Source organism: Mustela erminea, chromosome 7 (assembly GCF_009829155.1).
Source record: "Mustela erminea isolate mMusErm1 chromosome 7, mMusErm1.Pri, whole genome shotgun sequence".
NCBI classification, from domain to species: domain Eukaryota; kingdom Metazoa; phylum Chordata; class Mammalia; order Carnivora; family Mustelidae; genus Mustela; species Mustela erminea.
The window spans coordinates 67,334,414-67,348,110 of record NC_045620.1 but is presented as its reverse complement, the minus strand read 5'-3'; the positions used below and the strand labels follow the sequence as shown (position 1 = coordinate 67,348,110).

The following is a 13,697-nucleotide window of genomic DNA, read 5'->3' as shown; positions in this document are numbered from 1 at the left end:
CAAAAGTATTTTACTTTTAAGAAGTTTGGAATGATCACCATCAGCTCCCAACCAGTGCTTTCGGGGGCTTGCAGGTGGGTTCCAGAGAGATATGCAGAGACTGACCCCCTGAGCTCTCGGACTAGCCAGTGGCTGAGGCCTCCGGGGGCTGGAAGTGTCCGCTGGTTGCCTCTTGCCTGGGGGAGCCTCCCGCGGTTACCCAGGATGCTGAACAAAGAGCTTCCAGACAGCCTTGTTTTCTGTACAGTATGTTGGAGTGAAAAATGTTGGGAAACATGGATAGGGTACACTTCTTTCCATTACTCTTGTTGGAATCATGGTCAGTTACTTTCCTTGATTAAAAAGTTACACATGGCCACGAATAATTTTTATGTCCAAGTCTAGTGAAACATTTTTGCTGGGCTTTTTAGATTTACTTTTCACTTTCTTTAATTTACTTTTTATGTTGTCCTTACATTTCCTTGGTCTGATGCCCACAGGCCAATTTCATTTGAAAAGAATAACCTTTCATTGTAAAACTTTGGCAGCTGTTGAATATTATGGACTGCTAGAACCACCAAGTATCGGGAGAGAAACCCCTGGGTGGGTTAAGAAGTCCTCTGCTCTCCTTGCTTCCCCAGGAGCCCACTCTGATTTTAGGGAGAAGGAGCATGCACTGAAGATCAGGGAGGTGACCATGACTGCAGCCCCTTGCCCTTAGGGCTGCTTGGGCTTTAGCCTGGTGAGCCATACCAGCCGGCTTCTTCCGGTGCTTCTGCTCAGCCTCCCCTCCCAGGCTTCGCTCACCCCTCCTGTTCCCGGGAATACTTGGAGCCAAATCTCACCCCCTTGCAGACTCTCTCGTACACTCCTCCCCATGAATTGTTACCAGTGCCTAGTAGTGCCAGGAATAGGGCCTGGCACGTGGCAGGTCCCCTGTCCAGGTCTGGACGAGGGGGCCAACTGTTCCAGCCCACACTCCTCTTTCTTTTTAACTCCCTTTATCTACGTTGCTTGCCATACACTTACGTACATACACACTCAGCTGTTGAGTTTTGGTTGTTCCTGGCGAGTGTGTGTGATGTGTGCGCACACGTTCTCCCTCCTGTCCGGCTTCCAGGCAGGCCTGTAACTCATCCTTCCTGTGATCATCTCCTTGTTGGTCTTTCCCTGCCCCCACTTCCTCCTGAGGCCATTAGAAACAGCCCTGCTTTCCTTAAGCAAGACACTGTAGGGTAACTCTGGAGAGGAGTTGGGGAGCAAAGTCTGGGGACAGAACAGTGGAGGGGGTGAAGAGTACCTGGGACTGAGGGAAGGATATGTATTTGGCCTCGAGAGGACACTGAACCACTTGTATCCGAATAGTGAGTGCGGACACTGTCCTCTGGTGTCCAGTATTTAATTATTAACATATAGAGATAAACCTGGTTTGCATCTGGTATGCATTTCATGTAAACTGTTGAGACTCTAGAGCTGTGCTGTCCTGAGCAGTTGCCAGTAGACGCATAGTGGGTGTGTAAATTTAAATTAGTAAGATCTTTAGCGCCTCAGTCACACTAGCTACATTCAGGTGCTCAACAGCCACATGTGGCTCGTGGCCCCTGACTGGACAGCGCAGATAGCCTTCTGTCACTGCAGAAAGTTCTGTTGGGACAGCACTGTGTCAGGAGTGCTAATGCGAACACTTGCGAAACCAGAGGAATGAGTTCTGACTACGAGGATGAAAGCAGACGTGCAGAATATATCACAGTGCAGACGGCGAGTATCGTAGGCAAGAAGGTTGAGGACTGTTTCTGGGATTCTGAGACCCCAGATTTCTGAGTTCTCTGCTCTTAAGTCTCACGTGCTCTTTCCAGCACGCGCGGAGGCCCTACTGTGCAGTCAGACGAGAACAGTGGTTTCAGGCAGTGAGATTGAAAAGCTCTGGAAAAAGTGTGTGTGTGTTGGATGATTCAGCAGGCAGGCTGTAGAAACATGTGTGTTAATTCAACCGTGGAGAGATCTTTGGAAAAGGTATGGCTTTTCAGGTCACTGGTGGCACCAGTATGTGATCAGGTGTCTTTATTTCAAAACCTTCAGCAACGTACTGAAGGCTTCTTTTCAATCTGTTACTGTCACCAAAAGGCGGTCTCCCATTAGTACTGTCCTCAAAGGCAAGTTTGGTTAATGTGGAAACAGCATGTCTGGCACGATTGCTCTCATTAGTGGCACTGTTTTTGTACCAGCCACAATTCTGCAGATGACCCTCAGGTACCGTAGATGCCCTCCTCCCTCTTTGTGTGTGGGTGGAAGCCATGAGTATCACCCATAATCCTGTTCAGCTAATCTAACTGTGTGAGCCCTTTAAAAGCAGGGTTTTCTCAGGCTGGTAGCATAAGTCAGATTCAAAGCAGAAGGACTCAAGGCACCACTGCTGATGTAAGAAGGAGGGGCCACAGGAGAAGAAATGCAGTTGCCTGGCAGGAGCTGAGAGAGGCCTCCATCGACAGCCACAGGAACCGGAACTTCAGCCCTACCAACACAGGAACTCCATCAGTTAATGAACCGAGCAAGCTTGCAGCTAGAGTCTTCTCCATCAGATGAGAGCCCAGCTCCGCCGCCCCCATGACTCCAGCCTTGTGAGACCCTATGCAGAGAACTTGAATCAAGCCCGCCCTGACTTTTGGCCTGCCGAACTGTGAGATAATAAATAGGCATTGTTTTAAGCCTCTGAATTTGTGGTGATTTGTTATGCAGCAATAGAGAATGAATATAGTATTTAAAAGAGGTGAGGAGGAAAAGTCTTCATACTTGATTCTCTGGAGTTGGGAGATTTTGATAACCACGTGAGTCAAGTCTTACACTAGCAAACTTACAGCTGGGCTGCCTCTGGGGTTTCTCTGCCTGAGAATCTTTAGTAGTCTTGATTGGAAGTTTGTTGCCAAAAACAATGGAGTATCTAAGCAATGCTTTCTAAAACAAAAATAAAAACAAAAAACCCTGCTAGGACAGGACTGTTCTCATTCCAGGAGGAGGACCCATGGTATATGGAATCTTCTTCCTGGGAGAGGTATGTATTTGTGATTTTTCTGCTCTGAGCCTGTTCAGTATATTATTTAAGAATCATGAACAGTGGTATTCTAAATATTAGGAGAGAAAAAAAAATTCGGCCTTTACAGAAGGATAATCTACTCTGCATTGAACGAACTTTTTTTTTTAACCCCAAGCTTACTTTATTGTATAAGCACAGATCAAATCCTGTATGTGCCAACCAAATTTTTGTACTTTGCAGGTATTTTCTAAAATACCTGTCTGCTTCCAAGCCATTAATTGCTATTGAAGCTTGTTATTTTGGTTTTGTACATTAATTTTTGTGCTTATTTTTACTGTATCACCATACCCTTGATAGAAGAACACCACAGCTAAAGGGAAGAAAATGAGAGGCTAAGACTGTCAAAAAGTCAGAAATTGGAGTCCTAATAATCTTTGTGTTCTAGAGAAACCCAGATATCCCAGCTCTTTCTTTTATAGAAAAGGAAACTTTTCCAAGCTGTGTAGCATTATAGTGTGTTAAATTTGATAGATGTACAATTTTAATTATTAATCTTGATAGATGCCATAACCAGTATGCTTTATTTCTTTAATGCATGTGAACACACAATGCTAAAAAGACTACGACAGTATTTAAAAAAAAAAAAAAAAGGATTTGTTATATATATCCCTATCACCAGTACCTATATGTAAACTCTTTTTGCCTGAAACACTCCACCTTTTTTGGGCACTAATTAGATCATGTTCAAGGAGACAAATGGGAAAGAGCAGAGCTGGCACTTGTGTGTGTGTGTGTGTGTGTGCGTGTGTGTGTGTGTGTGTGAAGAATTTAGAAGACGTTCAAGAAAGTAAGCTGGATATTGAATGGAAAGCACTTTGTGCAAAGTATCATTCCTAGTGTTCACACTGCTGTAAAAATGTGAATAGTGGTGCTAAAATTGTTTTCCAAATAAGGATTGTTTGTTGTGGGGAATATTTAATGATACTCTTGAACATTAGGGAGGCTACTTTATATATCACTTGCTCCTAGTTGTTTCTTGGTATTAGTAATTAGCAAATCCCTCCGGAGTCAAAGGTTCGGTACTTTAGTGTGATTAGCTTTCCATTATTTGAAATGCTCAGTTTGCTGAAATTGGGTGAAAATACCTTTAGAAGACCTATTCTCTGAGCCTTAAAAATGGCTGATATCGACAGTACTGTAAGATGCACTGCCAGCAGCTTTGATACTTTTCATTTCAGTAAAGACAGTAATGTTTTCTAAGAAAGATTTAGAAATCAGCTGACTGAACGTAACAATTTTGTTTCATTTATGAAATGAAAAACTAATGTGTTTCTCATCAAAAACACTGTTTGAAAACGTCATAGATGTTTCTGGAAGCACCCCGTAGAGAAGGTGCCTGAGGAATTGCTTTTCCAGGCTGTACCAGATTTTTTTTTCTCCTTAAATGTATTGTACATATTTTCCTTAAAATGTTTTCATTGGGTGAATGGGTAATATCTGTAGTAATATTTTAGGTACCTGTTAAGATTTTTAAAGGAAGATTATTTCCAAATTTGCTGCTATAATTGAAAACCTATTAACTGGTCCTGTTGACTGTGCCTTTCATTACTGTTTCTCTGTGCCACAACCGTTCATGTGTTTGGAATAAAGATGTTTAAGAAGCCATGTTGAATTCAAGATTCCTTCTAATAAAAATAGGTAAAACTTACTTAATGAGTAGCAAGTTTTGTTAATGAGTAGCGAGTTTTGTTATTATTAGCTTCAACACTGATAAAGTTTACTTACAACTATTTCTAGTTATGTGGGTTTTGGAGAGGTCTTCAAAGAAAGAAAAAGAGCCTTCATGTTAAGACAGGGATGACCAGTGTTATGCAAGTGTTACTTATCTATTATGTCCGTGGCAGCAGCCTGTTCAATTGAAGATATTTTGTTTGGCACTTCCTTTGTATAGAAAGATGTAAATGATCTTATGGTCTGTAGTGCAGTGATTCATCTTTGAGTTACATTACAGGTCAGGGAGGGTTGTTAAGGTTGTACGAGGCAAATGTTGAAAATACAGCCCATGAGAAATGAGGCCAGACTACGAACCTTGTCAGGAACTGATTATCAAGTTCTCCAAATGATTTTTCTTTAAAAAATATTTATTATAGAAATGTACCTTTTAGTAGTTTTAAGGAATGTATTGACAATAGCGTTAAATTATATACTTACTCAAATTTGCAAACTTTACACTCTGAAGATATCTACAAAGACAGTTTATTTACAAGTTTCAGAAGAAATCATCCCCTCACCAACTCTGCCTATGGCACAGGTAAGATGGCATAGTCTCCCAGTGCCTTCACTTTACTCTGTACTTGTAGAAGGAGCACAGTGTGTGGGTGAAGTTCCATCCTAGTGCCAGGGACAGGCCGTAGAGCAGAATGAGAGGCGCAAATGGATAAAGAAGAATTACTGTATTTTTCAAAAATGGCAATGCTGGAAAAGAAACAAATCAGTTTTTTTAAAAAAGGAAATCTACCTCATGAACTTTCTGAAAGTGCTTACTACATACAATAGGTGGGGCCAAGAAACCCCACGTGTTCTGAATCTGCGAGCCGAGCCGCTGCTCTCAAGGCCGACTCTGCTCTGCACCCTGCTCGTGGGTGTGGCTGCCGCATCACAGCTGCGCCCGAGAAGCCAGGCTGAGAGGTCAGCTTAGCACAAAGGCTGAGTGAGCAGCAGATTCGGAACTTGAGAGGCGAAGAGTAAGGGACAGATGTCAGGAAATACTGAACGGTGGTGGATTTACACAGGGGACTCTGTGTAGAAGCCTCTACGAGTCCAACTTTTAGCTCTGAGATTTCCCAATACTGGAAGCATAACACCTCCCCTTTACATGAGATCAACTAGTAAGTATACCAGGCTTCAGGAAAGAACAAAACTCCCAAATATAAAATCTGTCCCTCAAGTTCCTGCCTGGCTCCGTCAGAACAACATGCAATTCTTGAGCTTAGGGGTCATTAAGTTCAAGCCCCACACCGGGTATGGAGCCTACTTTAAATAAACTTTAAAAATAATAAAATCTGTCTCCAAAGATCCAGGTTTTCTTCTTGGTCACTACTTAGTGGGTCCCTACCACATGCATTCTAACCTAAATATTTATTTTCTAGAAAGTCGCCAAACTGAAGCCGAGCTGTACTCAATTTAATTATAGGGAGTTACCAAATGAGTGATCCAAATCCAGTTAGAGAAACCACAATGTTGTAGTATGCTAATCACAATTTAAAGCTTTCTCAAAATAAGTGAAAATTCATAAAAACCTGAACATAGTATGTCAAAAACACCTCCTCTGAATTAGAGAACAGACTCCCCATGTCCAGAAAAGTATTACAACTCGAGGGAGTTACGTGGTCCTGGGCAGAGTGGCTAGCATCGGGGGCTAAGAACACCTCTGAATAGAGGAGTTGTATTTGTGCACCGGAGTGTGTATTTACAGTGAGGTCCTGACCCTCCAGAGTGAAAAGAAAGGACAAGCTGAATTAATATAAAGGTTTCTCATTCATACTAAGAAAAAGAAATTTCTAGAAGGGTTTAGCTGTAAAGGTTGGGCCTGAATTGTGACCATCTGTAGAACCACACAGTGATCATAAAAACAAAGTGAGGCAAAGGTTTTAACACTTTGACAAAGGTTTGTAAAGGTTCGTTTAGCTATCCGACCGGACATTAGACCCAGCCCATGTCCCACCCTAACTGGCCATGGGGACCCAGAACCAGAAAGCCAGGGACAAAAGGAAGTGGGTCGTGTGTTCCTGCAAGTAACTTCGAGATATCAATATGGTCTAACACGGCTCCTTAAAATCACAAAGTTTGTTATAAACCAGCCATGCCACTTTCTAGCTGAATGACTGGACAAATTAAAATTTCTGTGCCCTCATCTGAAAGTAAGCTACTTACGTTACTATTACAGCACCCCTCCCCCCGCCATTTTCAGTCAACCAAAATCATTCATCACTTACCACTGTATCCTAGAAAGGTTACGTAGATATAATAGCCCACTGCCACCAGCCACAAGGTATTTCCAACAAAATATCCAATAAATGTGTCCGTCAGGATAACATCTGCAAAAGAGATGTGTACACTGAATCTCTTTTTAGTGTATACAATGGTGACTTTTTGATGATAGTGTAAGAAGCAACACTACTTACGGTTAATGAAGAAGAGCTGGATAAAATGCAGAATGACTAAGAGAGGATAAAAAGCATTCAGATGCACGTCGAAGGCGTAACCCCACTCCACATCGTAGTCCCTGCTTTGCCGCTTCACTAAGTACTTGTTCGAGATAAACCTGAAGAGCAAAGTTAAAATTTCTTTCACAATGCAATAATGTTAATTCCGTAAATATTTACTGACTACCTTCTGTGTACTAAGCATTCCTCAAGATATTGGAGACCAAGAGGTGGACGAAACAGATCTCTGCCTTCAGCCTAGCTGGAGTCGTCAGATGGCATGATGGAGAAAAATCAAGCAATAAAGGACAGAAAATACAAAGCTGAAATGCAGTGTTAAATAGGACAGTCCTACGAAGGTTAACATCTGGGTCAAGACCCAAGGGGAGGCATGGGAATTACCTGGGGCAGAGCATTCAGGCAGAGGGGAGTCCAAACACAAGTGGCAGAGGTAGACGAGTACAGAGGAGGTGGCGGGGACCTGGCTTGTTTGAGGCATGGGTGAGGAGACCAGTGTGCCTGGAACAAGTGAGAAAAGTGGCAGGAAATGAAGCAGGAGCCAGATCTTCTGGCGCCTATGGCCATTTAAGACCTTTGGGCTTTTATTCTTGATGAAATAAGGAGTCACTGGAGTTCCCAGAAGGGTGTCTGACTCACTGTTTTAACGTAAGTTCCCGTGACTGTTGATCTGAGAAAAGACTACAGGGACAAGAGGGGAAATGGAGACACCAGTTGGGAGGCTACTGGGAAAAAGGTAAGCAAGGGTGGTAGTAGTGGAGGTGGTGACGTGGGAAAATGAGCAGTCAAGGGTGACTGAGAGATTTCTGCCTGAAACCAATGGAAGACTGAGCTGCCATGAGCTACTGTGGGCATTGCTGCAGAAAGAGCGGTCTGGGCAGTGCAGGAGTTTGGATTTGGATGTGTCATGCTGAAGATGCCCGTTAACATGGAGTAAGAAGTACAGTCTGGAATTTAGAGAAGAGGTCGAAATACAAACTCATCCATCTTCGACCTCTTCTCTAAATTCCAGACTGTACTTCCATGTGTATATGGTATTTAAGGCCACGGGCCTGAGTAAGACCTCTCCCTCACAAGGAATGAACTAGATACAGAATAGGTCAAAGTCCTAACACCAAATAGCTCACCTCTCCATTAAAAGATGAGCAAACAGGGAAGCGTGCCAGTGGTGTACCTAGCCATAAGAATAATTCTTCAAGCTTCTGTCAGTGTTCTACAACATGACCTATGAGTTCAGTTACATGATGAGTGAATGAGAAGTAAAATACCCATGTAAAAGAAAATTAGACCTTCAAAGGGTAGTAACAAAATGGATCATTTGTATTAAAAACACAACCGCAGAAATTCAGTGGACTTTCATGTGTGTGATTTCTTTTCAAGGGTACAGTTAAAATGCTATGCCTACCATAGAAATAAAAAGAAAAAACAAGGGATAGAACATAGTACAGTACTAATAAAACAAGTCTGTACAGTTAACAAAATACCCAACTAATATAGCTTTGTTTGAACAAACTCTTAACTTAGCAAAATATCTTCCACTTTCGCCAAGAACATGTGCCCTTAAAAGAACAGAACAAGCATTCCGTTCACTACCCAAGAGCTCCCATTCTGTGATGCTCCCACCCCTTTGCTTATTCTGTACATGGGCACTTCTGTCCTCCCTCTAGAACAGATACTCCTTCTGGGAGAGCTCAAGACATCTGTGGCTTTCACCTCCCACTTCCATATTAATGATGCCAGTCCTGTCCTCTTCTTGGCCCAGACTGTGGCAGGGTCAGAGTCCTCTACCTCAGAGTCTACCTTCATTTCCACTAAAATCCTCAAGCCACCAGAACTCAGCACGTCTCACATGGAATGCTTCATCTGCACCTGCCACTCTTCCCTACCCTCATCATACCCAATTCTCACAGATGCTCTCTGATCCATCTCTCTCCTCTCTTCCTGAGCTCACCGTGCTGTCTGGGCCTGCTCTCCTCTTGTGCAGACTCCACAGTTGTATCCAGCTTCAGCTTCTTCGCAGCCACAGACTAGATTTTCCTTCCAGTGTGAATCTGCTATTTCCTTACCCCAAAGCCTCCAAGTTCTCCACCTCTCTTCCACTCCCCAACCAGCACATGCAAGCTATGTGATGAAGTCCAACTCTTTTTTCTGAAGTGCACTAAAGGCCAAATTCTACAGTCACCTATCTTCCGGAGCTGGTGAGTGTCACCCTACACTACCAGACCTGGTATGCTGCTTCTGACTGCCATGCCTATGCATTTGGTACTAGGAATCAATGGTCCCATCTCCCCCTGACATCTCCTCCTGCTGTTCCTGTGGTACCTCTAGGATGACAGCAACCACATGTCACCATTTCTTTATTTATTTATTTGACAGAGAGATCAAAAGTGGGCAGAGAGGCAGACAGAAGGGGAAGCAGGCTCCCTGCTGAGCAGAGAGCCTGATGCAGGGCTCGATCCCAGGATCCTGGGATCATGACCTGAGCTGAAGGAGAGACTTTAACCCACTGAGCCACCCAGGCGCCCCCATGTCATCATTTCTAATACAATTCATAACACAATGCAACACAATGTAGCTTTTGAGAAATATACCAAGTCAGTCCCCTCCTTTCCTCTCCTTTCTTCTTCTTCTTCTTTTTTAATAAGTAGGCTCCATGTCCAGCGTTGGGCTTGAACTCAAGACTGAAATCAAGACCTGAGCTGAGATCAGGAGTTGGATACTTAACCAACTATACCACCTAGGCACCCTCAGAGTCCCTTTCTATTTAACTGAAACTGTAATACGGACTCACACTAAAGCTGCTGAACTCCAGAATGACTTGGTCTCTGTGGCCTTCCAGAGTCAACACATTCATGGTAGAACACCTGCTGTAACCTATTCCTCTGAAAGCCTTATTTACTGAAATTATTTCATATGCCATGTTTTTGATAATGAATATGTAATTTATATTAGTAGTAGTCTTAAGCCAGATTTTAGAATTCCAAGTTAATGACACATAGCATTTACTGCCTACCAACCACATACAAAACTCTAAGGAGTTACAAATGGAAATAATACATTGGTATCATCAGAGTTCCAGTTTCAGGATTTGTTTAAAATATTAACAGCCACTGGGGCACCTGGGTTGCTCAGTGGGTTAAAGCCTCTGCCTTCGGCTCAGGTCATGATCCCAGGGTCCTGGGATCGAGCCCCGCATCAGGCTTTCTGCTCAGGAGGGAGCCTGCCTCCCTCTCTCTGCCTGCCTCTCTGCCTACTTGTGATCCCTGTCAAATAAATAAAATAAAATAAAAAAATACTAACAGCCACTATTTACTGAGCACTTCCTATATGCCAGGTACTTTTCAAACCACAATCTTTTCAAATACCTTACAAATTAGATAACTCCATTTTATAAAAGATACCGGGACTAAGAGTTACACTAAATGAGCTGGCATTCGAACCTAGGCCTCTCAGTGACTAAAATTTCCATATTTCTCTGATGCACAATGACCACGACCCCTACTCAACCACCAGCCTTTTATGAGCTCACTTGACACATCCAGTCCCCTCATCTGGCATGCGAACCACGTAAGGGCCTGCATCTATGAGAAAATGGAAAAACCAAATGCTGGAATTAAACACTTCCACTCAGTACACTACCGTCATTAAACCAAACGCAGAAATGAGCCTGCATACCTGTTCAATAAAACCTGCGCCGCGGCAAGAAGGCACCGGAAGTTTAACAAATCCTTTTTCAAATGTTCTTCATTTAATGTCTGATATTCAAAGTAAGATGCCATGAAATAACCCTCTATAGCTTAAACATCTAGAAGTGACCCACCAACAAATACAGGAAAAACCATGCCATCATCTGGACAAGCAGACTTGGCTAATTGCGTAACAATTTTGCAAAAACCAGACTTTGTTATTTCAGTTCACTTATTTGCTACACTTTGACAATACAGACCATCCCGTAAAGTATTTTCTGATACAAATAGTGACTTAGGGAGGGCAAGTTATAATAATCTTGGCAATCAAAAGTGATGCTTTCAGGAGACAGGATTCAAGATGGTGATGGAGGAGGACCCTGAATTCCCCTCCATGGACAAACCAAATCTATACCAACATACAGAGTAATTCCTCTGGAAAAAGAACTGAGGGCTGACTGAACAACTTATGCACAACAAAGGACAGAGAGACCACACAGAGAATAGGAGGGATGGAGACACAGTAACAACAGAAACCCCACCCCGACACGCCAACTGCAATGGGGAGGGACAGAACCAAGGAACCAGGAATAGATTCTAACACGCAAAAGGATGGAAAAAAGCCTCAGTTTCAAAGGGCAACTAGAATTCAAAGGAACTAGCCCTCGAGCATCTGCCAAACAGCTGGGTCCTGAGGAACTGGTCTTCAGCAGTCGGAGGGCTGGCAAGTGCCACAGTGTATGTTTCCTCTCTCTCCCAAGCCCAACACTGCCAGCACAGATGGGAGTGGGATATGGCCACCCAACCAGCCTGCCACTTCAGTGAACCCTGGGACCCTAGCCCACATCAGCCCAAACCCCACTAAGGCACACACAAAAAAGTAGTGGCTTAAAAGACAACTAGAATAAAAACCAAAAACTAACCCTTAGCCAATTGACCAAGGCCTGTGGGAACACATTCTGAGGCCAAATGAGCTGGTAAGCACCACTGCTTATGGCCCCTCCACCTCGCCTAATCACTCAAACTGGAACAGGGTATAGATGCCCTAACTAGCCAGCACTTAAGTGAGCCCCACACCCCTAGCATTCAGCAACTTTAGCTCCAATTCTCCTACCAAGGTCCCCACGGTATAGAGCGCCTGGGAACACCAGCCTGAGCCCACTTCGACTCCAGGGCCATCCCCAGGCAGAGTGCCCCAGGACAGCCCCAGCTCCCACCCACTTCAGCTTCAGATGTCCCACTAGGGTACACCTGGTGTGGGACACCCAGAGAGCCCCCTCCAGCCCATGCCCACTACAGCTCCAGCCAGCCAAGGCCGACAGGCATCCACAGTCTGTATGGGACAGTCCTAAACAGGACCAATCCTTCAAGAGGAGAAGTAGCCATCCCACCCAGTTCACAGAAACAAATACAGAAAGTAAAACAAAATAAGGAGGCAGAGGAATATACTTCAAGTGAAGGGACAAGATAAACAGCGTACCTGACAAACAGTTCAACAAGAAGCTCAGCAGACTTGGAAGAAGAGAGGGTAAACAGAAAATCTAAGAGCCAAGCAGAGCTGAAGAATACAGCAACTGAAATGAAAACAACACTAGAGAGAAACAGCAGCAGATTAAAGGACACAGAAGAATGGACAAGCAATCTGGAAATGGAAAGCAACCAAACTGAACAACAAAAAGAAACAAGAATTAAAAACAAAAATAAGGACAGACTGAGTCTTGGGGACAATTTCAAGCATATTAACATTTTCATTATGGCGATCCCAGAAGGAGAACAGAGAAGGGCAGAAAACTTACTTGAAGAAATAATTGCTAGAAACTTCTCTAACTAGGGGAAGGACAGACATCCAGGTCCAGGAACATAGAGAACCCTAAACAAAATGAACCCATGAAGGCTCACACCAGTCAAATAATAATTAAAATGTCAAATATTAAAGACAGAATCTTAATGCAGCAAAAGAAAACCCAAGGAAGGCCAATAAAGCACTCAGCTGATTTCTCAATAGAACGTTGCAGGCCAGAAGGAAGTGACTTGATAAATCCAAAGTGCTGAAAGGAAAACACCTACAACCAAGAATACTCAATCTAGCAAGGTTAACATTCAGAACTGAAGGAGAGAGAAAGAGTTTCTCAAACAAAAGCTAGAGTTCACCACCACTAAACTGTCCTTGAAATATTAAAAGGATCTCCTTAAGCAAGGAAAAAAAAAAAAGCCAAAATTAAAAGAAAAATGTGAAGAAAAAAATTTCACAAGTAAAAGCAAATATACAATAAAGGGAATAGATCACTCACTTATAAAGCTAGCATGAAACTTAAAAGACAAAAGCAGTAAAACCAATTATAGTAAAGCAGTAAAACCAGTATAACAGTAAAAAGCAGTAAAAAGCAGTATAACCAATTATCTAAAAATTAGTTAAAGGACTTAGAAAAAAATTGTAAAATACGACAAAGAACATGGAGGGGGGCATAAAAATGTAGTAGTTTTAGAATGTGTTCCAACTTAAGTGACCATCAACTTACTAGAAACTGCTATATACACAGAATGTTATATATGAACCTCACAGTAAACACAAACCAAAACCTATAACAGATACACAAAAAAGAGAAAAGAATCCAAGCATAACACTAAAAAATGTCATCAATTACAAGGAAAGAAAAGAAAAGGAACAGAAGAACAAAAACAAGCAAAAAAAACTAACAAGATAGGAATAAGTACATACCTACCAATAACTACTTTCAATGTAAATGGTCTAAATGCTCCAATCAAAAGACAGGGTGA

The 13,697-nt window shown here is 42.8% G+C and overlaps 1 protein-coding gene across 4 annotated transcripts in view; it reads right to left on the bottom strand.

The window, feature by feature from the left end:
- Window positions 1-13,697, bottom strand: part of UNC50 (unc-50 inner nuclear membrane RNA binding protein) — a 28,919-nt gene that overhangs the window by 7,321 nt on the left and 7,901 nt on the right. For 3 of the 4 annotated variants that reach the window (XM_032352011.1, XM_032352014.1, XM_032352013.1), the window contains 3 exons: window positions 7,195-7,334; window positions 7,006-7,107; window positions 5,250-5,485 (listed from right to left, as the gene is read on the bottom strand). In XM_032352011.1, coding sequence (XP_032207902.1) covers window positions 5,349-5,485; window positions 7,006-7,107; window positions 7,195-7,334 — 379 coding nt within the window. In that variant the 3' untranslated portion in view covers window positions 5,250-5,348. Of the gene's footprint in view, window positions 1-5,249; window positions 5,486-7,005; window positions 7,108-7,194; window positions 7,335-13,697 lie in introns of those variants that run through there. The other variant, XM_032352012.1, reaches the window with a different exon arrangement.